This window comes from Manihot esculenta, chromosome 12 (genome assembly GCF_001659605.2).
Source record: "Manihot esculenta cultivar AM560-2 chromosome 12, M.esculenta_v8, whole genome shotgun sequence".
Lineage (NCBI taxonomy): Eukaryota > Viridiplantae > Streptophyta > Magnoliopsida > Malpighiales > Euphorbiaceae > Manihot > Manihot esculenta.
Window position 1 is genome coordinate 28,619,989 of NC_035172.2, and position 24,201 is coordinate 28,644,189.

At 43.0% G+C, this 24,201-nt stretch overlaps 3 protein-coding genes across 3 annotated transcripts; 2 read left to right on the forward strand and 1 right to left on the reverse strand.

Moving 5' to 3' along the window:
• Positions 1-18,925: 18,925 nt before the first annotated feature.
• On the forward strand, positions 18,926-19,321 carry LOC110627606. The gene has a single exon (XM_021773955.1). It carries the CDS (start codon positions 18,926-18,928, stop codon positions 19,319-19,321), a length of 396 nt encoding a protein of 131 aa, XP_021629647.1.
• Positions 19,322-19,386: 65 nt separating this feature from the next.
• LOC110627607 lies at positions 19,387-19,776 on the forward strand. The gene has a single exon (XM_021773956.1). It carries the CDS (start codon positions 19,387-19,389, stop codon positions 19,774-19,776), a length of 390 nt encoding a protein of 129 aa, XP_021629648.1.
• Positions 19,777-21,601: 1,825 nt separating this feature from the next.
• Positions 21,602-22,868, reverse strand: LOC110627608 (berberine bridge enzyme-like 19). Its single transcript, XM_021773957.1, has 3 exons — positions 22,738-22,868; positions 22,235-22,398; positions 21,602-21,975 (listed from the first exon to the last, which is right to left on the reverse strand). The coding sequence occupies exons 1-3, from the start codon at positions 22,866-22,868 to the stop codon at positions 21,602-21,604; spliced, it is 669 nt and encodes a 222-aa protein (XP_021629649.1).
• Positions 22,869-24,201: the final 1,333 nt, after the last annotated feature.

Consider the following 24,201-nt stretch of genomic DNA (forward strand, 5'->3'; position numbering starts at 1 on the left):
GGCCAGGAAAATGGAGGCCAGTGCCATCATTCAGGGGACAGTGAAGCAGACAGTGGCACAATCTTCTGGTTCAAAAACTCCGGGTGGGGGAAGGTTAGATCCCTCTACCTTGAGTGCAGCAGCTTCAGGCAGTAAGAGATGGGGTAAATCCAAGGGTAAGAAGAACAAGTTCTGGAACAAGGTTAAGTCTAGTCTGGGATTTGGAAGTGGCTTAAGCTCTTGTAACGCCCCGGAAATCCGGACCGTTACCGGCGCTAGGATCCAGATCGGCGTAAGGCCGCCGGGACCCGTAGCAAGCCTAACATACATCCTGTTTATCTGTTTAATCCCATACATGATCAACAAACATACATAAGAATTAAAAACTTTTCTTTTCTTCATTTACCAAACTCAACCTGTGCATGCACTATATTCATCATATACATAAACATTAATCCCTCTGTGGGATTTCATCAAAGCCTCAATGGGCAATATATATATCCTGTGTTGAGTTGGTTCACATATACATCATAAAATAAGATCATGTACATACCAAGGGATTAACATATACTATGGTCAAGCACAACTCTATCCTCAATAACATAATTACATTCTTATCATTTGTCATGTCCACAAACTCTAGCTATTACATACATATGACTTTTCTCTTCTTTTCTTCTCTATCAATCCCGTACCTGCAAACCTGGGGTTAGGGGAGAGGGGTGAGCTAAAAGCCCAGTGAGCAGAAACTGAAAACATTATATTAAAGTTCATGCTTTCATGAAATGCATCATATCACAGACAATCCACATCAAGGGTGAACCTGTCACCAATTAGTCCCAACATAGTCTCGTGCCAGGCCGTAGCATGGGGTCCTGGTCTTCCTGTCATAACATACATAAAGTCTCGTGCCAGGCCGTAGCATGGGGTCCTGGTCTTCCTGTCATATCATATATAAAGCCTCGTGCCAGGCCGTAGCATGGGGTCCTGGTCTTCCTGTCATATCATATATATAAAGTCTCGTGCCAGGCCGTAGCATGGGGTCCTGGTCTTCCTGTCATATCATATATAAAGCCTCGTGGACTAATTGGATCATACAGAATTCACCCACAACCACAAAATAAAATGCAATGCGACATATTCGTGAACTAATGCAATCAGCCTATTACATGTCATCATGATGCATGAAACATGCTCAAAACATTTAATTGCTTGATTTAAAACATTAAGCTTGTTTCCACTCACCTCTGGCTAGCTCTGTCCAGACACTGAAGCAGCTCACTCACTGCTGGGGTCCTCGGTTCCTCGGGTCCGAACCTACACAGGTGGACTCCAATGAGGGACCAAACATATATAAACACAACTCTAATACATCCCCCAAAAACCCCCTAAAACATCATGAAAACATCACAGAAAATATGCATGAAACGGCTGAACAGGGCACCTTCGGCGGCACCTTCGGCGGCCGAAAGTCCTGGACAGAGACGAAACTCAGCTAGGTTCGGCGGCACCTTCGGCGGCCGAAAGTGCCAGACAGAGACGAAAGTCTCTTTTCGGGGGCACCTTCGGCAGCCGAAAGCTGCCTTCACAAGAGGGGTTCGGCGGCCGAAACTCCCTTCGGCTGCCGAACCTGGTTTCTGCCAAACGGCAGAAACTTGGTTCAAATGAACCTCCTGCCTCCCAAAACCATAGATCATGCATATTTCTCAACCAAAACACGCATACAAGTTCCTAGGGGTCTCAAACATGCATATACCCCATCTACAACACTTCATTCACACACAAACAAGCTACATTGCTCAAACTTCATCAAAACCCATAAACTCAACATATGTCCTAACATGCATTTCTACCCATAGATCTTACTTAAAACTTGTTTAAAACATAAAAAGGGTTCAAGATCGACCCTTACCTCTTGAAGAAACGAGAGGAAAGCGATCCTAGCTTGGAGATGGAGAGATTAAGCTCTTTGAACCTCCAAGCACTCAAAGCTTGCTCAAAGCTCACAAATCTTCAAAACAAGGTTATAAACTTGTTAAAACCATGAAAGATCTAGAGGAAACACTCAAGATCGAGGGAGGAACGGTGGAGACTCACCTTGGCCGACAATGGGAGAGAAAAAGCTCGCCCGTGCGGACCAAGGGGACCCTTTTATAGTGGCTGGCCAGGCCACGTTCGGGGGCCGAATGTGCCTCCGCATCCATGCAATGTTCGGCGGCCGAACATAAGGTTCGGCGGCCGAACCTGCACTTCCCTCACTTAGACTTTCGGGGGCCTAACGTGCCTCCCAAAGTCCATGCATGTTCGGCGGCCGAAAGTGAGTTTCGGCGGCCGAACCTGAGTTTTTCCTTAAAGAATTTTCATGCAAAAATTTATTTAAAATCATACTTAAAACATTAAAATACATGAAAATATTTTATAAAAACATGCTTTTACCCTTCTAGAGGTTTCCGACACCCAAATTCCACCGGACGGTAGGAATTCCGATACCGGAGTCTAGCCGGGTATTACATTCTCCCCCCCTTAAGAACATTCGTCCCCGAATGTTCCTCAACTAGTACTTGCATAGCGAAACAAACATAACATACACACATATAGCACATGGAACACATCTCAACTAACCTTAGAAGAGGTGGGGGTACTGCTGGAGCATGGACTCCCGGGTCTCCCAAGTGCATTCTTCCAAATTGTGGTGGTTCCAAAGGACTTTCACCATCGGGATTTCCTTGTTCCTCAACTTTCTGATCTGAGTGTCAAGAATCCGCACTGGCTGTTCAACATACGTGAGATCCTCTTGGATCTCCACATCAGGCTCGCTAAGAACCTTGCCCGGATCTGACACGAACTTCCTCAACATGGAAACATGGAAAACCGGATGGATTCTTTCCATAGAAGCAGGCAAGTTCAGCTTGTATGATACATTCCCAATCCTTTGCAGGACTTCAAAGGGTCCAATGTACCGCGGAGCTAGCTTACCCTTTTTACCAAATCGAACCACCCCTTTCATCGGAGACACCTTGAGCAATACTAGATCCCCCTCCTGAAACTCTACCTGTTTCCTGCGGATGTCTGCATAACTTTTCTGCCTGCTGGTGGCAGTCTTTATCCTTTCTCTGATAATGGGCACCACCCTGCTGGTGATCTCAACAAGCTCAGGCCCTGCTAAGGACCTCTCTCCAACCTCCTCCCAGCAAACGGGTGACCTGCACTTCCTCCCATACAAAGCTTCGTATGGAGCCATCCCTATGCTAGCATGATAGCTGTTATTGTAGGCAAACTCCACCAAAGGTAGATGTTGCTTCCAAGAACCGCCAAAATCTAGCACACACATTCTGAGCATATCTTCTATGGTCTGGATGGTCCTCTCTGACTGTCCATCAGTCTGGGGGTGGAAGGCAGTACTGAAATCTAACCTGGTACCCATAGCACTCTGCAGACTCCGCCAAAATCTGGAGGTGAACTGGGGCCCTCTATCTGACACTATAGATACCGGGACCCCATGTAGTCTGACGACTTCATCCACATAAACCTGCGCTAACTTATCCACAGAGTAGTTGCTCCTAACTGGAATGAAGTGAGCAGATTTGGTGAGTCTGTCCACAATCACCCATATGGAGTCTAGTCTGTTGGATGTTGCCGGTAACCCCACTACAAAGTCCATAGCTATGTTCTCCCATTTCCATTCTGGAATAGGTAGCGGGTTAAGCATTCCAGCCGGCTTCTGATGTTCCAGCTTCACCTTCTGACATATTTCGCAGGCTGACACGAATTGTGCCACTTCCCTCTTCATAGCTGGCCACCAATACACCCTCTTCAGATCTTGGTACATCTTGGTGGCTCCAGGGTGAACACTGTATCTTGCATTATGAGCCTCTCTCATAATGTCTCCTTTAAGCCCGATGTCATCTGGTACACATAGTCTGTTCCCATAGCGGAGGATCCCCTTATCATCGAATCTGAACTCACTATCTTTGCCTGACTGAACAGTCCTGGCAATCTTCACTAACTCTGGGTCCTCGTGCTGTTTCTGAGCCACCTGCTCCAGAAACACGGGGGTTACTTTCATCTGTGCAATCAAAGCACCTGTACCAGACAACTCCATCTGTAGACCCTCCTCAATGAGCTTATAAAATTCCTTCACCACCGGTCTCCTCTCTGCCGTGATGTGGGATAGACTGCCAAGTGATTTCCGGCTTAAGGCATCAGCTACTACATTAGCCTTACCCGGATGGTACTGTATCTTACAATCGTAGTCACTGAGCAGTTCTACCCATCTCCTCTGCCTCAAGTTCAAATCCCTCTGACTCAAGATGTGCTGCAGGCTCTTATGATCTGTGAAGATCTCACATTTTACCCCATAGAGGTAATGCCTCCACATCTTGAGGGCAAAGATAACTGCTGCCATCTCCAGATCGTGTGTGGGGTAATTCATCTCATGCCTCTTTAGCTGTCTAGAAGCATAAGCGATCACCCTACCATTCTGCATCAACACACAACCCAAGCCTACTCTGGATGCATCACAGAATACTGTGAAGTCCTCATTGCTGGTTGGCAGAGCTAACACCGGTGCTGAAGTCAACCTCTTCTTGAGCTCCTCAAAGCTTTCTTCACATCGATCGGTCCACTCGAACCTCTGATTCTTTCTGGTCAATCTGGTTAAAGGAGCTGCAATTTTGGAGAAGTCCTGTACGAACCTCCTGTAATAACCAGCCAAACCCAAGAAACTTCTGATCTCTGTCACTGAGGTGGGTCTGGGCCAGTTAGTCACAGCCTCTACTTTCTTGGGGTCTACCTCTATTCCATTCTCTGACACTATATGCCCCAAGAATGAGATGCTCCTTAACCAGAACTCACACTTGGAGAACTTGGCATACAAGCCATGTTCCCTCAAGGTCTGCAAAACTATCTTCAGATGATGGGCATGCTCCTCTGCATTCCTGGAATACACTAGGATATCATCTATGAAGACAATAACGAAGTGATCCAGGTATGGTCTGAATATTCTGTTCATGAGGTCCATGAATGCTGCAGGGGCGTTGGTTAACCCAAACGGCATTACAAGGAACTCATAGTGCCCATATCTGGTCCTGAAGGCCGTCTTTGGCACGTCCTCCTCTCTGATTCTCAACTGATGGTACCCGGATCTCAGATCTATTTTGGAGAAACAACCCGCTCCTGCTAGCTGGTCGAATAGATCGTCGATCCTTGGCAATGGGTACTTATTCTTGATGGTGACTTTGTTCAACTGCCTGTAGTCGATACAAAGCCTGAGGGATCCATCCTTTTTCTTCACGAAGAGTACTGGAGCACCCCAAGGTGAGGTACTCGGTCGGATGAAACCCTTGTCCACCAGTTCTTGCAACTGTTCCTTCAACTCTTTCATCTCGGCTGGTGCCATCCTGTAGGGAGGGATAGAGATCGGTCTGGTACTAGGCATTAACTCAATTTCGAACTCTATTTCCCTAGCAGGTGGTAACCCTGGCAGCTCGTCTGGGAAAACATCTAAGAACTCACTCACCACAGGCACTGAGGCGGGCTCTCTAACATGACTATCCAACTCCCTCACATGAGCTAGAAACCCCTGACATCCCCTCCTAAGCAACCTACGAGCCTGAAGAGCTGAAATTAGACCTCTAGGTGTACCCCTCTTGTCTCCTCTGAAGACGACCTCTGACCCATCCTGACATCTGAACTTAACTACTTTGTCCCTGCAGTCCAAGGTAGCACCATGGGTAGATAGCCAATCCATCCCTAGAATGACGTCAAAGTCTGTCAAATCTAGAACCACAAGGTCGGCGGACAAGCATCTTCCCTCTATAAAAACTGGACTACACTGGCAGACTGACTCTGCAACTGACGGGTCACACTTGGGTCCACTGACCCATAGGGGACACTCTAACCCAGAGACCATCAATCCTAACCTCTGAACGGCTCTCGGTGCAATAAAAGAGTGAGATGCACCCGGGTCCATTAATGCATACACATCAGAACACCCAATGATGAGATTACCTGACACCACGGTGTTGGATGTGTTAGCCTCCTGCTGTGTCATGGTGAAGATCCTGGCTGGAGCTGATGGACCTTCACCTCTGAATCCTGCTGAGGAAGAAGCTGACCCTCTCCCTCTGCCTCTGCCACTGGCCTGTGTAGCAGCTAGAGCTACTGGCTGTGCCACACTTCCTGAAGCTGTCTGCTGTGTCTGTGCCGTAGGAACTGCTTTAGGGCATTGCCATGACATATGCCCCTCTTGCCCACATCTGTAGCAGGTCGTTGTCCCATACCGGCATAAACCCCTGTGTGGCCTACCACACTTCGCACAAGCTGCATTATCCGCCCCAGAACTAGAACCACTGCCAAACCCCAGACTAGACTTGACCTTGTTCCAGAACTTATTCTTCTTACCCTTGGGCTTACCCCATCTCTTACTGCCTGAAGCTGCTGCACTCAAGGTAGAGGGATCTAACCTTCCCCCTCCCGGAGTTTTAGAACCAGAAGCTTGTGCCACTGTCTGTTTGACTGTCCCCTGAACGATGGCACTAGCCTCCATTCTCCTAGCCATGTCTACTATGGCGTGAAAACTCTCTCTATCTGCTGACTGTACCAAGGAGGAATACCTAGGATGGAGCTTCATGATATACCTCCTCGACTTCTTCTGGTCTGTGCTAAGGTCTTGCCCAGCAAAAGGCAGCAACTCCATAAACCTGTCAGTATACTCGTCTACACTCATGTCATCGGTTTGCCTCAACTGCTCGAATTCTATCATCTTCAATTCCCTTGAACTATCAGGGAAAGCCCATCCTGCAAATTCATTAGCGAACTCCTCCCACGATAGGCTATCCACCCTCGGCTTCACATAGTTTTTGAACCACTCACGGGCCTTTTTGCATTTCAAGGTGAAACCAGCCATCTGAATGGCTCTACTATCATCAGCTCCGATCTCCTCTGTGATCATCTTGACCTTCTCCAAATACACAAACGGGTCATCACCTGACTCAAACTGGGGAGCACCCAACTTCATGTAATCTGTCATTTTAGCCTTACTTCTCCCAGATGAGCTAGGCTGAGGTATCTGGGTATCTGGGCATGTAGGTGCTGGTGGTGGTGGAGGTACAGCATCCCCTGAGGTAGGGTTTGCTGGATTTGGATAGTATGGTGGAGGTGGGTACACCGGGTACTGTGGATATGGTGGGTAGTATGGTGGGTATGGCATCTGTGTGGAGTAAGGGTTAAAACTAGGGTAATCCGATGTACCTCCCATCGAATACCCGGGATTTTGGGTGTAGGGCGGATAGTGAGGTGGCTGAACAAATCCCGAGGCCTGAGTGCCTCCTTGGGATTCTCCCATACCCTCTTCTGACATACTGACGCCCAAACTGCCATCCCTCCTTTGATCAACATCCATCTGATCCCCCATATCCTCTGACATACCTCCCTGCACTGTTCCTCTGACTGATCTGCTTCTTCCCAGATCTAAAGACCTTCTAGGGTCTCTCACTGCTCGGTCCCTGTTGGACCTACTCGACATTGCCCTAGGCAATGTTGAAGGACGGGCATCAATGCCCTCGTCCTGAGGTGGTATTCCAGTCAATCGTGCAGATCGACGGGTTCCTCTCATCCTGTTTTCTGAGAAACAGTAAACATCACATAAACATTAGCATTAAATGGTTCATGTCGGCAAGCATGAACCTCACAGCTACATTACACACATAGCATATCATCATGGCATATCATACAATCATAGCAAGACAGGACTCTACATCCTATCCTAGTGGACATGATTTTTGCCTATTGTGCTTGACCTTCTATAACATCTATGAGCCCGACACTCTAGGTCCGACCATATGAACCTAGGGCTCTGATACCACTCTGTAACGCCCCGGAAATCCGGACCGTTACCGGCGCTAGGATCCAGATCGGCGTAAGGCCGCCGGGACCCGTAGCAAGCCTAACATACATCCTGTTTATCTGTTTAATCCCATACATGATCAACAAACATACATAAGAATTAAAAACTTTTCTTTTCTTCATTTACCAAACTCAACCTGTGCATGCACTATATTCATCATATACATAAACATTAATCCCTCTGTGGGATTTCATCAAAGCCTCAATGGGCAATATATATATCCTGTGTTGAGTTGGTTCACATATACATCATAAAATAAGATCATGTACATACCAAGGGATTAACATATACTATGGTCAAGCACAACTCTATCCTCAATAACATAATTACATTCTTATCATTTGTCATGTCCACAAACTCTAGCTATTACATACATATGACTTTTCTCTTCTTTTCTTCTCTATCAATCCCGTACCTGCAAACCTGGGGTTAGGGGAGAGGGGTGAGCTAAAAGCCCAGTGAGCAGAAACTGAAAACATTATATTAAAGTTCATGCTTTCATGAAATGCATCATATCACAGACAATCCACATCAAGGGTGAACCTGTCACCAATTAGTCCCAACATAGTCTCGTGCCAGGCCGTAGCATGGGGTCCTGGTCTTCCTGTCATAACATACATAAAGTCTCGTGCCAGGCCGTAGCATGGGGTCCTGGTCTTCCTGTCATATCATATATAAAGCCTCGTGCCAGGCCGTAGCATGGGGTCCTGGTCTTCCTGTCATATCATATATATAAAGTCTCGTGCCAGGCCGTAGCATGGGGTCCTGGTCTTCCTGTCATATCATATATAAAGCCTCGTGGACTAATTGGATCATACAGAATTCACCCACAACCACAAAATAAAATGCAATGCGACATATTCGTGAACTAATGCAATCAGCCTATTACATGTCATCATGATGCATGAAACATGCTCAAAACATTTAATTGCTTGATTTAAAACATTAAGCTTGTTTCCACTCACCTCTGGCTAGCTCTGTCCAGACACTGAAGCAGCTCACTCACTGCTGGGGTCCTCGGTTCCTCGGGTCCGAACCTACACAGGTGGACTCCAATGAGGGACCAAACATATATAAACACAACTCTAATACATCCCCCAAAAACCCCCTAAAACATCATGAAAACATCACAGAAAATATGCATGAAACGGCTGAACAGGGCACCTTCGGCGGCACCTTCGGCGGCCGAAAGTCCTGGACAGAGACGAAACTCAGCTAGGTTCGGCGGCACCTTCGGCGGCCGAAAGTGCCAGACAGAGACGAAAGTCTCTTTTCGGGGGCACCTTCGGCAGCCGAAAGCTGCCTTCACAAGAGGGGTTCGGCGGCCGAAACTCCCTTCGGCTGCCGAACCTGGTTTCTGCCAAACGGCAGAAACTTGGTTCAAATGAACCTCCTGCCTCCCAAAACCATAGATCATGCATATTTCTCAACCAAAACACGCATACAAGTTCCTAGGGGTCTCAAACATGCATATACCCCATCTACAACACTTCATTCACACACAAACAAGCTACATTGCTCAAACTTCATCAAAACCCATAAACTCAACATATGTCCTAACATGCATTTCTACCCATAGATCTTACTTAAAACTTGTTTAAAACATAAAAAGGGTTCAAGATCGACCCTTACCTCTTGAAGAAACGAGAGGAAAGCGATCCTAGCTTGGAGATGGAGAGATTAAGCTCTTTGAACCTCCAAGCACTCAAAGCTTGCTCAAAGCTCACAAATCTTCAAAACAAGGTTATAAACTTGTTAAAACCATGAAAGATCTAGAGGAAACACTCAAGATCGAGGGAGGAACGGTGGAGACTCACCTTGGCCGACAATGGGAGAGAAAAAGCTCGCCCGTGCGGACCAAGGGGACCCTTTTATAGTGGCTGGCCAGGCCACGTTCGGGGGCCGAATGTGCCTCCGCATCCATGCAATGTTCGGCGGCCGAACATAAGGTTCGGCGGCCGAACCTGCACTTCCCTCACTTAGACTTTCGGGGGCCTAACGTGCCTCCCAAAGTCCATGCATGTTCGGCGGCCGAAAGTGAGTTTCGGCGGCCGAACCTGAGTTTTTCCTTAAAGAATTTTCATGCAAAAATTTATTTAAAATCATACTTAAAACATTAAAATACATGAAAATATTTTATAAAAACATGCTTTTACCCTTCTAGAGGTTTCCGACACCCAAATTCCACCGGACGGTAGGAATTCCGATACCGGAGTCTAGCCGGGTATTACATGCTCTGGTGCGGATAATGCAGTTTGTGCGAAGTGTAGTAGGCCACACAGGGGAATATGTCGGTTTGGGACGAACGCCTATTTCAGATGTGGTCAGGAGGGGCATATGGCTCGAGAATGTCCAAGAGCAGTCCCGATGGCTCAGTCCCAGCAGACAGCTTCAGGCAGTGTAGCGCAGCCAGCAGCTCCAGCCATGACTCAGGCCAGTGGCAGAGGCAGAGGGAGAGGGGCAGCCTCTTCTTCAGTGGGTTTCAGAGGTGAAGGTCCATCAGCTCCAGCACGGATCTTCACAATGACACAGCTGGAGGCAGATGCATCTAACACCGTAGTGGCAGGTAACTTAATTATTGGTTGTTCAGATGTGTATGCCTTGATGGACCCTGGTGCATCTCATTCTTTTATCGCTCCGAGAGCCGTGGGGAGGTTGGGTCTGATGACTTCTGGGTTAGAGTGTCCTCTCTGGGTCAGTGGACCTAAGTGTGATCCATCAGTGGCAGAGTCAGTCTGCCAATGTAGTCCTGTGTTTGTTGAGGGAAGATGCTTGTCCGCCGACCTAATGGTCCTAGATTTGACAGATTTTGACGTCATTCTAGGGATGGACTGGTTATCTACCCATGGTGCTACCTTGGACTGCAGGGACAAGGTAGTCAGGTTCAGAGGTCAGGATGGGTCTGAGGTTGTCTTCAGAGGAGACAGGAGAGGTACACCTAGAGGTCTGATATCAGCTCTTCAGGCTCGTAGGTTGCTCAGGAGGGGATGTCAGGGGTATTTGGCTCATGTGAGAGAGCTTAGCAGTCAGGTTAGAGAGCCCGCCTCGGTGCCAGTGGTTAAAGAGTTCTTAGATGTGTTCCCAGACGAGCTGCCAGGTTTACCACCTACTAGGGAGATAGAGTTCGAGATAGAACTGATGCCTGGAACCCGACCGATCTCTATCCCTCCCTACAGGATGGCGCCAGCAGAATTGAAAGAGTTGAAGGAGTTGGTAGACAAGGGCTTCATCCGACCGAGTACCTCACCTTGGGGTGCTCCAGTTTTGTTTGTGAGAAAGAAGGATGGATCCCTTAGGCTTTGTATCGACTACAGGCAGTTGAACAAAGTCACTACCAAGAACAAGTACCCTTTGCCAAGGATCGACGATCTATTCGACCAGCTAGCAGGAGCGGGTTGTTTCTCCAAAATAGATCTGAGATCTGGGTACTACCAGCTGAGGATTAGAGATGAGGATGTGCCAAAGACGGCTTTCAGGACCAGATATGGGCATTTTGAGTTCCTTGTGATGCCGTTCGGGTTAACCAACGCCCCTGCAGCATTCATGGATCTCATGAATAGAGTGTTTAGCCAGTACCTGGATCACTTCGTTATTGTCTTCATAGATGATATCCTAGTGTATTCCAGGAATGCAGAGGAGCATGCCCATCATCTGAGGTTGGTTCTACAGACCTTGAGGGAACATGGCTTGTATGCCAAGTTCTCTAAGTGTGAGTTCTGGCTGAGGAGCATTTCGTTCTTGGGGCACGTAGTGTCAGAGAATGGGATAGAGGTGGACCCCAAGAAGACAGAAACTGTGGCTAACTGGCCTAGACCCACTTCAGTGACGGAGATCAGGAGTTTCTTGGGTTTGGCAGGTTACTACAGGAGGTTCGTTCAGGACTTCTCAAAAATAGCAGCTCCTCTGACCAGACTAACCAGGAAGAATCAAAAATTTATGTGGACCGACCAGTGCGAAGAGAGTTTTGAAGAGCTTAAGAAGAGGTTGACTTCAGCGCCAGTTTTAGCTCTGCCATCTAGTGATGAGGACTTTACAGTCTTTTGTGATGCGTCCCGTGTGGGACTGGGTTGTGTACTAATGCAAAATGAGAGGGTGATTGCTTATGCTTCTAGGTAGCTGAAGAAGCATGAGTTGAATTACCCCACACATGACCTGGAGATGGCAGCAGTAATCTTTGCACTCAAGATGTGGAGGCACTACCTCTATGGGGTTAAATGTGAGATCTTTACAGATCATAAGAGCCTGCAGTACATCCTGAGTCAAAGAGATTTGAACTTAAGACAGAGGAGATGGGTGGAGCTGCTGAGTGACTATGATTTCAAGATTCAGTATCATCCGGGTAAGGCGAATGTCGTGGCAGACGCTTAAGCCGGAAGTCACTAGGCAGTCTATCCCATATCACGGCAGAGAGGAGACCAGTGGTGAAGGAGTTTTACAAGCTCATTAAGGAAGGTCTACAGTTGGAGTTGTCTGGTACAGGTGCTTTAGTTGCTCAGATGAAAGTGACACCCGTGTTTCTGGAGCAAGTGGCTCAGAAACAGCATGAGGACCCAGAGTTAGTGAAGATTGCCAGGACTGTTCAGTCAGGCAAAGACAGCGAGTTCAGATTCGACAACAAGGGGATCCTCCGCTATGGGAGTCGTTTATGTGTACCAGATGACATAGGGCTAAAAGGAGACATTATGAGAGAGGCTCATAATGCAAGATACAGCATTCACCCCGGAGCCACCAAAATGTATCAGGATTTGAAGAAAGTTTATTGGTGGCCAGCTATGAAGAGAGAAGTGGCACAGTTTGTGTCAGCCTGCGAAGTGTGTCAGAGGGTGAAGCTGGAACATCAGAAGCCGTCTGGAATGCTTAACCCGGTACCTATTCCAGAGTGGAAATGGGAGAATATAGCTATGGACTTCGTAGTGGGGTTGCCGGCGACGTCCAACAGATTGGACTCCATATGGGTGATTGTGGACAGACTCACCAAATCTGCTCACTTCATCCCTGTCAGGAGTGGCTATTCTGTGGACAAATTGGCGCAGGTGTATGTTGAAGAGATAGTCAAACTGCATGGGGTTCCTGTTTCTATAGTGTTAGATAGAGGACCCCAGTTCACCTCCAGGTTTTGGCGGAGTCTGCAGGATGCCATGGGTACCAGGTTGGATTTTAGCACTGCCTTCCATCCACAGACAGACGGACAGTCAGAGAGGACCATCCAGACCATAGAAGATATGCTGAGAATGTGTGTGCTGGACTTTGGCGGTTCTTGGAGGCAGCATCTACCTTTGGTGGAGTTTGCCTACAATAACAGCCATCATGCTAGCATCGGGATGGCTCCATATGAAGCTTTATATGGAAGGAAGTGCAGGTCACCTGTTTGCTGGGAAGAAGTTGGAGAAAAGGCCTTGGCAGGGCCTGAGCTAGTAGAGATCACCAGCAGGGTGGTACCCTTAATCAGAGAAAGAATCAAGACTGCTGCAAGCAGACAGAAGAGTTATGCAGACATCCGCAGAAGACTAGTAGAGTTTCAGGAGGGGGATCTGGTATTGCTCAAGGTGTCTCCAATGAAAGGAGTGGTTCGGTTCGGGAAGAAAGGTAAGCTGGCTCCGCGGTACATCGGACCCTTTGAAGTCTTGCAAAAGATTGGGAATGTATCGTACAAGCTGGATTTACCTGCTTCAATGGAGAGAATCCATCCGGTTTTCCATGTTTCTATATTGAGAAAGTTCGTGTCAGATCCGGGCAAGGTTCTTAGTGAGCCTGATGTGGAGATCCAAGAGGATCTCACCTATGTTGAGCAGCCGGTACGGATTCTGGACACTCAAATCAGTAAGCTGAGAAACAAGGAAATCCCGATGGTGAAAGTCCTTTGGAACCACCACAATCTGGAAGAATGCACTTGGGAGACACGGGAGTCTATGCTCCGGCAATATCCTCATATTTTTTAAGGTTAGTCCCTATGTGTTTTATGTGTATGTTGTGATGATTTTATGCATGTGCTAGTTGAGGAACATTCGGGGACGAATGTTCTTAAGGGGGGGAGAATGTAATACCCGGCTAGACTTCGGTATCGGAATTCCTACCGTCCAGTGGAATCTCGGATGTCGGAAGCCTCTAGTAGGGTAAAACCATGTTTTTATGAAATGTTTTAATGTGTTTTATGTTTTAAGCATGAAAGAAAATGAGTTTTTGCATGAAAATAGCATTGGAGGAAAACTCAGGTTCGGCCGCCGAACCTCAAGTTCGGCCGCCGAACATGCATGCGTTGCAGGTGTGCTTTAGGCCCCCGAAAGCATAAGTGAGGGAAGTCCAGGTTCGGCCGCCGAACCCCAAGTTCGGCCGCCGAACATGGCATGCATGCGGAGGCACATTCGGCCTCCGAACGTGGTCTGGCCAGCCACTATAAAAGGGTCCCTTAGCCGAAAACGGACGAGCTTTTTCCCCATTTTCGGCCAAGGTGAGTCTCCGCCGCCCCTCACCCATCTTTGGCGTCTTTCCTCTATATCTTTCAAGATTTTCATTTGTTTTAACTTTATTTTGAAGATTTGAGCAAAGTTTTGGAGCTTGGAGGTTCAAGAACTCAAGCTCTCCCAACTTCGAGTTTAGGTCGTCTCTCTCTCGATCTTCAAGAGGTAAGAGCCGATCTTAAGCTCATTGCATGTTTAAAGTAAGTTTTAAGTAGATCTATGGGGTAGAATGCATGTTTAGGTTATGGTTATGTTTATGGGTATAAATGTATGTTCATGAACAATGTGGATGCTTGATGTGTTGTAGATGGGGTTTATGATGGTTTGAGGCCCCTAGGAACATGTATGCTTGTGTATGTGTGTGGTAGAATAGGTTTAATGCATGTTTGGAAGGTTTGGAGGCGAAATGTGCAAAAGGAGCCAAGTTTCTGCCCTTTGGCAGAAACCAGGTTCGGCAGCCGAAGGACTTTCGGCCGCCGAACATGGCTGGGGAGGCAGCCTTTCGGCTGCCGAAGCTTGCCCCCGAAAGGGAGACTTTCGTCTCTGTCTGGCAGTTTCGGCCGCCGAAAGTGCCACCGAACATGCATGAGTTTCGTCTCTGTCTGGGAGTTTCGGCCGCCGAAGGTGCCGCCGAACCTGCCTGACTTTCGGCTCTGGAGGGACTTTCGGCCGCCGAACCTGCCGCCGAAAGTGCCCTGTCCAGGCCTCCTTTGCATGTTTTTCTATGGCTGTTTCATGATGTTTTAGGGGGTTTTTGGGGAGTAGTTTAGAGATATGTTCTAGTATGTTTGGTCCCTCATTTGAGTCCACCTGTGTAGGTTCGAACCCGAGGAACCGAGGACCCCAGCAGTGAGTTCAGCTGCTTCGGTGTTGTCAGAGTCAGCCAGAGGTGAGTGGAACTAAACTTAATCTTTTAAATTAAATGTTTTATCATGTTTCATGCATCATGATTATGCAATAGGATGATTGCATTAGTTTCACGAATATGCCGCATTGCATCGATTGTTGTTGATGTGGGTGAATGTTGGATGACCCAATTAGTCCATGATAGGAAGACCAGAACCCCATTCTACGGCCTGGCACAGAGTAAGGAAAGACCAGGACCCCATTCTACGGCCTGGCACGGTTATGGGACTCGAAGACCAGGAGCCCAGAGGAGGCCCTGGGACAATGGTAAGTAATGTATGTATGACAGGAAGACCAGGACCCCATGCTACGGCCTGGCACAGAGTTAGCTTGGACTAATTGGTGACAAGTTCACCCAACCCTTATGTGAATTGTCTGTGTTATGATGCATTTCATAGAGCATAGTGTTAATATGTTTTACAGTTCTGCTCACTGGGCTTTTAGCTCACCCCTCTCCCTTTACCCCCAGGCTTGCAGGTACAGGATAGAAGAGGAGGTCAGTTAGAGTAAAGATTGTTTATGTAATAGATAGAATGTGGACATGACAAATCATAGAACGATATAATGTAAAAGTACAGTATAGTTATGTAATGAGATGATGTTTATGGATGTTAGAGATGTGCTTGACCATAGATTGTTGTATCCCTTTCTATACATGATCTTAGAGATTTTTATGATGTTTTTGTAAACCAACTCGACATATGTTATGTCACCCATTTGGGGGCACTGATGAGATCCCACAGAGGGATCAATGTTTATGAGTTATGTTATATACAGTGCATGCACAGGTTGAGTATGGTTGATGTATATGGAAAGAAAAGTTTTAATTCTTATGTATGTTGTTGATCATGTATGGGATTATACAGGTTTACAGGTTAGATGTCAGGCTTGCTACGGGTCCCGGCGGCCTTAAGCCGATCTGGATCCTAACACCGGTAGCGGTTCGATTTTCGGGTCGTTACATTGGTATCTTGAACTTACTTCTTTTTTGCTCAAACTTGGTTTTCGCAAATCAAATGCTGATGCGTCCTTGTTTATTTTTTTCCTCCAATGGGATTACTGCATATTTTCTAGTATATGTTGATGATATTGTATTTACAGGTAATAACAATCATTTTCTGAATACCTGTATACAGAAGCTATCTGCTCAGTTCTCTATCAAAGATTTGGGAATATTAAATCATTTTTTGGGGGTTGAAGTAATTTCTACAGCTGCAGGATTATTTCTTTCGCAACATCGACATATTGCTAATTTGTTAGACCGATTTGATATGGCTGGAGCTAAAGAGGTGAATACTCCTATGTCTACAGGAGACAAGCTGATCTTAAATGATGGTTCTAGTTCGACTGATTCCACCGTATATTGCCAAATTGTTGGATCTCTTCAATATTTGGCAATTACGCGTCCTGATGTTTCTTTTGCAGTGAATCGGTTGTCACAGTTTATGCATGCACCGACGCAAACTCATCTTCAAGCACTGAAACGTGTTTTGCGATATCTCAAAGGAACCATACATTATGGCTTATTTCTCAATCGAAATTCCACTCATACTCTGTCTGCCTTCTCTGATTCTGATTGGGGTGGTGTCCTTGATAATGGGCGGTCTACAACTGCTTATGTTCTATATCTTGGTTCTAATATTATCTCTTGGAAATCTAGTCGGCAAAAGACTGTCTCACGATCTTCTACAGAGGCTGAGTACAAAGCCTTAGCCAATGCTGCAGCAGAGGTATTTTGGGTTCAAAGTTTATTACAAGATTTGGGAGCACCAATATCACAACCACCAGTCCTTCATTGTGATAATCTTGGTGCGACTTACTTCTGCGCCAATCCAATCTATCATACTAGGATGAAGCATTTTGCACTGGATTACCATTTTGTTCGCGAGAAAATTAATGCTGGACAGTTAAGGGTTCTTCACATAAGTTCAAAAGATCAAGTTGCTGATGTGCTTACAAAGGCTTTGGGAAGAACTCAGTTTTGTTACTTTAGAACCAAGATTAGAGTCTCCAATGGCGTCTCAATCTTGCGGGGGCGTATTAAGGATAAAGACTAAATATAACAGTTTTATCTATTTTTAGTATTTGAGTTATAGCTGTATACTTATCTTGTATTTAGTTAGTTGTAGATATTAAGGATAAAGACTAACTATAACAGTTTTATCTATTTTTAGTATTTGAGTTATAGCTGTATACTTATTTTTAGTATTTGAGTTATAGCTGTATACTTATCTTGTATTTAGTTAGTTGTAGACTTGTATTATATAAGCTCCTGTAATACGTTCAATAAATAATACAAAAACCCTTTTCTCTATAGTGCAAACGAGAGATAGAGAAAAGAGGATTTTCTCATTGAATGAAATGCACAACGCGTGCTTTGGAATACACACAGGTCTCAGGTAATTCCCGCCTAAGGCTATCTTTGTTTGGGATAACTCGACTGGGAATTTGAAGTTTTCACAAAGCTATTTGATTATTTTTTAAGGAAATTTACTTATCCAAATCTATTTAAATTATTTTTTGAAAGTTTACGAAGTAACACATTTGATCAAATAAGTGAAACGGTGCGCATCAATACTTAACTCAAGACACACCGTTTTACTAACATAACAGAACTCCTTCGGCCTCTGTTCCAATAATGGAACCAGGAGTCCGCTCTCTCCACCAAAAATAAGCTTGCAATCACCCATCCTCTGTTTAAAGTACTAAACACCTTCCAAATATAAGATATATCGACAAACACTTTTGGAAGTGAAATCCTGTTCTTATAAAATTCTTGTATATGATGTTCATCAGTAGGATCCATACATTTTTTTTTTTTTTTTAAATTCAAATATTGCATGAAACTGTGTATTTATATATGCTACTAGATGTTCCTCTCTTCTTTCTCTCACTGTAAGGTTCAAACAAAGAAATCATCATGCTTCATTCTTGGCGAACCAATTTTACTATGTCTATGGCAACTAGAGTTTTTTTATTTCAAACATAATACACTAGCAGAATATTAAATATTTATTTCATTAGGCACCATATCTCAATAATTTGCTCATATTTTGCCATCAGCACCATTATGATTGCATTGTTAATTTGATAATTATGCATTCTGTACAGCACAGATGGACTGTGTCTAATTAAATTGAAATCAAGGCTGTCAACATTCTAAGTGCTCCTGTACACCAGGCATCCCAGCTAGAGTTGTTCTTGTTATCAATTGGTGTACATAAACTAAAGGAATTGTTATATGCTGTTCTTGTTTCTCTGCTCATCATGCTCGTGGCTGTGAATATTTTATCAGGCTTTTGCACATGGAAATAAAGCAGGAAGCTACTCTATCTTAAATAATTGTTGCACGCGTGCATTCAAGGTCATGCTAATTAATTTGATGGTGATCTCTTTGTTGGAACCTTGGAGGCAAAGTACCTGTGTGTGACTATATTTTAATCATTTATCACAAATTTCTACGATCAAATTGCTTAATTACAACACAACATTAATGAAGCATTGCTGGGGCTGTCACAAAACTCAGAACATGACAACTAATGTAGATCAAGAAGATGAAATTATTTATCCTTCTATTGCACTTCTATAAATAAGAGGGCAAAACTTAAACACATCCAAGACTCTCCTGTACATTCACATTCTTGGTAGAGACTATCTTCTGCAAAAGGAAATAACAATGGCTGCTTGTCATATCCGTTCAATCAGCTTACCTTCCAGATCTCATCCTCTAATTGTTAATATTGAGGAGCAATTGTACAAATTGAAGGCATCTAAGTCCTCATCAATGAGCTGCAAATTGAATGGCCTAAAGAATTTGTTCGAGTGCATTGATGATTTGCTTCAAATGCCTATGGCCCAACAAAGTCTAACCCGAGAAAGGCAAAACCTGTGTGTAGAAAGCACATTGAATGGATCTATGGAGCTGTTGGATTTGTGTGATTCCACAAGAGATCTTTTCTCACAGATGAAGGAATGTGTGCAAGAACTTGAATTATCTCTTCGCAGAAGAAAAGGCAAAGACTCTGGCATCGCATTGAAGTTGAGGGTTACATGGAATCTAGAAAGAAGTTGAGCAAAGTTATTACCAAATATCTGAGGACTTTGAAGAGAAAGGAGAGGAATAGCACAACAGAAGCCATGGAGAATAACGCCAAATTGACAAACATGATTAGCATATTAACGAGAGCCCAAGAAATTAGCCTTGGAGAGTTCAAGTCAATCTTATCCTTCATTTCTCAGCCAAAGGAAAAATCAAAGCCCTCTGGCTGGTCTATCATCTCAAAAGCATTGCTATCAAGGCGCGTATCATATGAAGTGGAAACTGAAGTGAATGACGTAGAGAAGCTTGATGCTGAATTGCTTATCCTGAAGTCAAGCAAAGACATAAGTATTTCACAACTTCAAAGCCTTCTCAAAGGATTGGAGGCTTTGGGGTCAAGCATTCAAGAATCTGAGGAGGAGCTAGAATGCATTTATAGGCAATTGGTGAAAACTAGGGTATCCCTTCTCAACATCCTGAATCATTAGTGGGGTTGCTTCCGCAAACTCCCCTACACAATTTTGTATCATTAAGTTCTATTCCCAAATTGTTAATATATACATACATACAGAAAATGAAATCAAAGATTTATTTACTCAGATTGCGAACATCTCCTCAATTTGTCCACTTTCTACTCTTAATATATCTTTTTCTTCAAAATTTTATATCATACTCAGTGCTAAAGTAGCTCAAAGAATGTTTATATTGTTGAATTTAGGAGAATCAACAGAGTACTTTTAACAGGATCTAGACAAGCACTGTATATATCCATATCCAGTGGAGTATGAACCAGTTTTAAAAAATTATCATCAGATTATGTAAGTTAAATCATCTAAAAAATGAAACTGGAAAGCAAATCCTGGAATTGAACCTTGTTTTGTTTCCATGAGAAATCAAAACAAGGCCTTCTGTTCACCTGTAAATTCTGTTAAGCATACCTGTATTATTGTATTATTACAACTGAGCTTTAACACAAAGTTAAACTTGATCTTACAGTCTTTTATTATTACAATCATTGGTTAAATTACAATAATTATTGATAAACGTGATGCAATTGACTAATAATTTGTATAAGTCAAAATTCTTCTTGCTCCATAATCAATTGCTAAAAGAAATAAACAATTATTATGATAAATTATTGGAGATTGGATTCATGAATGGTCTAACCTGTCCAATAACAACAAAATGATAAATTGTGCATGTTCAAACTTAAAGATGTGCAATTTCATGGAGATCTCTCTGTCTGCAGCCATAGAAGCAGTTACTGCACTCGAAATTATAATAGTTATATTTTAACTATTCGGTCTAAATCGAAAAAACTGATGAAATCAAATTAATTCATAAATTCGGTTCGATTTTTTATTGATTTCAGTTCGGTTTGATTTTAATAAAAAAAATAAAAAAAATCAAATCGAACCGATCAGTGATAATAGTATATTATTTTAATAATATAGAGATATTAGATTATAATTAAGATTAAAATATTTTAATTAAATTTTAAAATGTAAAAAGTAAAAATTTATCAAAATTCAAATTGATCAAACCGAACTGAATCAAATCAAATTATACATGTTCGATTCAATTTGGTTTCTAACTAAAATCAGTTCGGTTCGGTATTCATAAACACCAAAATTTCGGTTTTTAATTTATTAAGTTCGATTCGGTTTTAAACCAAACCATCCGAATACTCACCCATAATTGGATCTTGTACAATGTAAAACATTTATAGAGATTGAGATAGATGAAAAGCTAAGCCTTTAAGAAATGGAGATTAACTAACAAAATGATGAGGGTTATTGGTTGTGCTTGTTATAAGGTAAACTTAGTTCTTCAAGATGTCAAATGCGATTTTTTTCCCTCTACTTTAATTTCATTTCCAAAACCTGTTTGATGAAAAAATGACTTTCTTTTCATGGTACAAGATTAATTATTTAGTTGCTTATGGTGGTTTCAGTTCCATGCACAGAAAGTGTTCGATCTATTGTTACAATTGGATAATCTATGCAAGTATGGCTATGAAAGTTCACATTATTTAATTGTTGTAGTGGACATATTATAGCTAGCTTTTGGCAGCACTGTATTCAATATATCAAGATTAGCTTTGTTTACCCTACCTCAACTTTTCTATACATCTGGTAGTCATTTGTGTTATACATAATAGATAAAATTTTCTTGTAGCTTCTGTTATCTTTATTTTCTTTTTTAATTGTTAAAAGACCTAATTAAATCCTTAAACAAATATCAAAAGTCTAGTTAAGCCCTTAAACAAATTTTGGGTCCATTTAAACCCTCAAACTAATTAAATAAGATAATTTAGTACTCAAATAACAAAAATTTAATGTCGTTAATATAAAAAGGCAAAGAGCGGCCCACATCTTTCCTTCCTCCTCCTCTTCCTTGACTTTTCAGAGAAACTAGAAGAGGTGGGATGCTCTGTTCATGCCTGAAAAAGTTGTCCAGATCAACTTTGGTATTCACTCTTACCAATATGTTGAAGTTGTCCTTAAAGTACTTGGTTCTCTCACACAAGACTTCCATAAAGCTAGTGTTTTTCTTTTTGTTCATTCCCAAATCAAAGTCCTCGTAATTCACATAAGCAGTTCTTGGAAACATAGAAACATATAACGTCGTGCAGTTGTAAAGTTTCCTAATCAAATCCATATGCTTCTCAGCATTCTTTTCTCCATCTTGCTAGTTTGACAAGGTATTGAATCTTGAACATATTTCCCTTACTGCGAGGGAATAGGATTTATGACTCTAAAATTTTGCTCATCATCCCTTCGTAAGCATTTCATATCATCAATGGACTTTCTTTCTCTAACAATCTTCGGCAGAGTCCCTTCATTCCTATTTCAGGAATGGGTTTTTTCACAAAATCTGATTTGGCCTTGAAGTAGTTCTTGAATAAAAACTTCCCTTAAAGCAAAAATTTTAGAGGTGTAGTGCTTGGGTTCCCGATGATGTATAATACTGATCTGATCCAGCTTGTTTCTGTGCAATCTTTTCTTGTCAAATCCAATTCAAGGAAGCTGTTTTGCATCACCTGAAGGAGTCTGTTTGCATCTCCAAGAAACAAGGCATTGTAGGAAGTTGTTACAGTTCTTTGAGTACTGTTTCAAATTCATTTAGATAAAAATAGTAGACGAAAATGGGTTGGAAGATAATAGCAGTCCACTATGTTATTAGCCATGTGGCCCTGCTTAGTTTGTTTAAATTTCTGATACTTTAGTGCTAAATTAGCTTATTTGATTAGTTTAAAGTCTGAATGGACCCAAAATTTGTTTAACGACTTAATCAGACTTTTGGTATTTATTTTATGGGTTAAATCATCCTTTGGCCTTTTTAATTTTATTATATGTATCAGTGATGATGGCTAATCTCTCTGTTGAAGGAGATGAGCCAAACGAGATCATTTTTGCCGGGAATGAGGATGTTGGTAATACACAGACCTATGAACTTTGCATTGTGGATCGATGTATTTCGGAGTGTACAGTGAATTTATGGCCATGAAGCGGACTTTGCCTTCTTTGTGGAGATCGGCTATGGCAATGACAGTTAAAGCAATTGGAGAAGGATACATTTATGTTTTTCGTTTCTTTCATATTGCGGACCTCAATCGTGTCATGGATATGTGTCCATAGTCTTTTAATGGACAAGTTATTCTGTTGGAATCTGTTACTGGTTATCGCCATCCATCCCTGGTTCCGCTTTTCCATATATACATCTGGTTGGAGATCCATAACCTTCAAGAGGGATTCTATACAGAAAGGGTGGCTCAAAGAGTAGGTAGCGAAGTGGGGTAGGTTGTTCAAATTGATCAGGTCAGTTTGAAGAATCAGGAGCAGGGTTATGTCCGTGTCCGTGTGAAGATGGACGTTCGAAGACCAATCTGTAAGGGTTTTTCTTTGCGAAAAGAAGAGCTGAGGGTTTCTTTGCAAACTTTAAATAGAGTATGTTGACCGTGAGACTTTTCCCAGATAGCTGGATTGCTTAAGATTTTGTTTAAAGTTTACTTTTTACTGTAAATATAATTACCTAACCTTAATCACGAATTTTTACTTGTAAGAGTTGCTAATATCTCTTGTAATCTATGTAATCAGGCTCATTTTGATTATATAATTAATGAATTATCATCTGTCAAAGAAGAGAAATATAGAATTAGAGAAGTTCTAAGTTGCTCTATTTTTTTCTCAATTCGCTACTGGTTTTAGATATTTATTTTCATTTCTAAATATCTAATTTCAGTATTTAGTTATCTATTCTTTGCTTCAACTCTCAACAGTGGTATCAAAACTCCTTATGTTCTTTAAGGACATATAAAGAGACAAAACAAGTGAGAATCCCTTTCACTAAAAAACCTTAAAACATTAGAGTGGAGAGTGATGGCTTTTAGTGGATATTCTGCTCCTTCACCACCTGTATTTTCTAGAGAAGGCTATGCAATCTGGACTATGAAGATGAAGGCTTATCTCAAAACTTTTAATCTGTAGGAGGTGACTCAAACTAGTAGTGAACCAGCTCCCTTAAGAGATAATCCTACTATTGCTCAAATTAAGGCTCATAGTGAAGAGTGTGCTAAGGGTTCAAGGCTCTGTGGTGTGTCCATGCCTCTGTCTCTAATGTGATTTTCAAAAGAATCATGACTTATGAATTTGCAAAAGAAGCTTGTGACAAACTCTAAGAGGATTTCCAAGGAAGTGAAAGCTCGAGGCAGATGACTGTTCTCAACTTAAGAAGAAAGGTTGAGGTTCTAAAAATAAAAGCATCTGAAACTCTGAAGGAGTACATAGATGGATTGATGGCTATGATCGACAAAATCATATTGTCACATTTCAAAATCTAAGGATAGAAATAGAAGAACTATTAGATTAAATTGTACCATTCTAAAGTCAGGGTAATAATTTTTAGGGGAG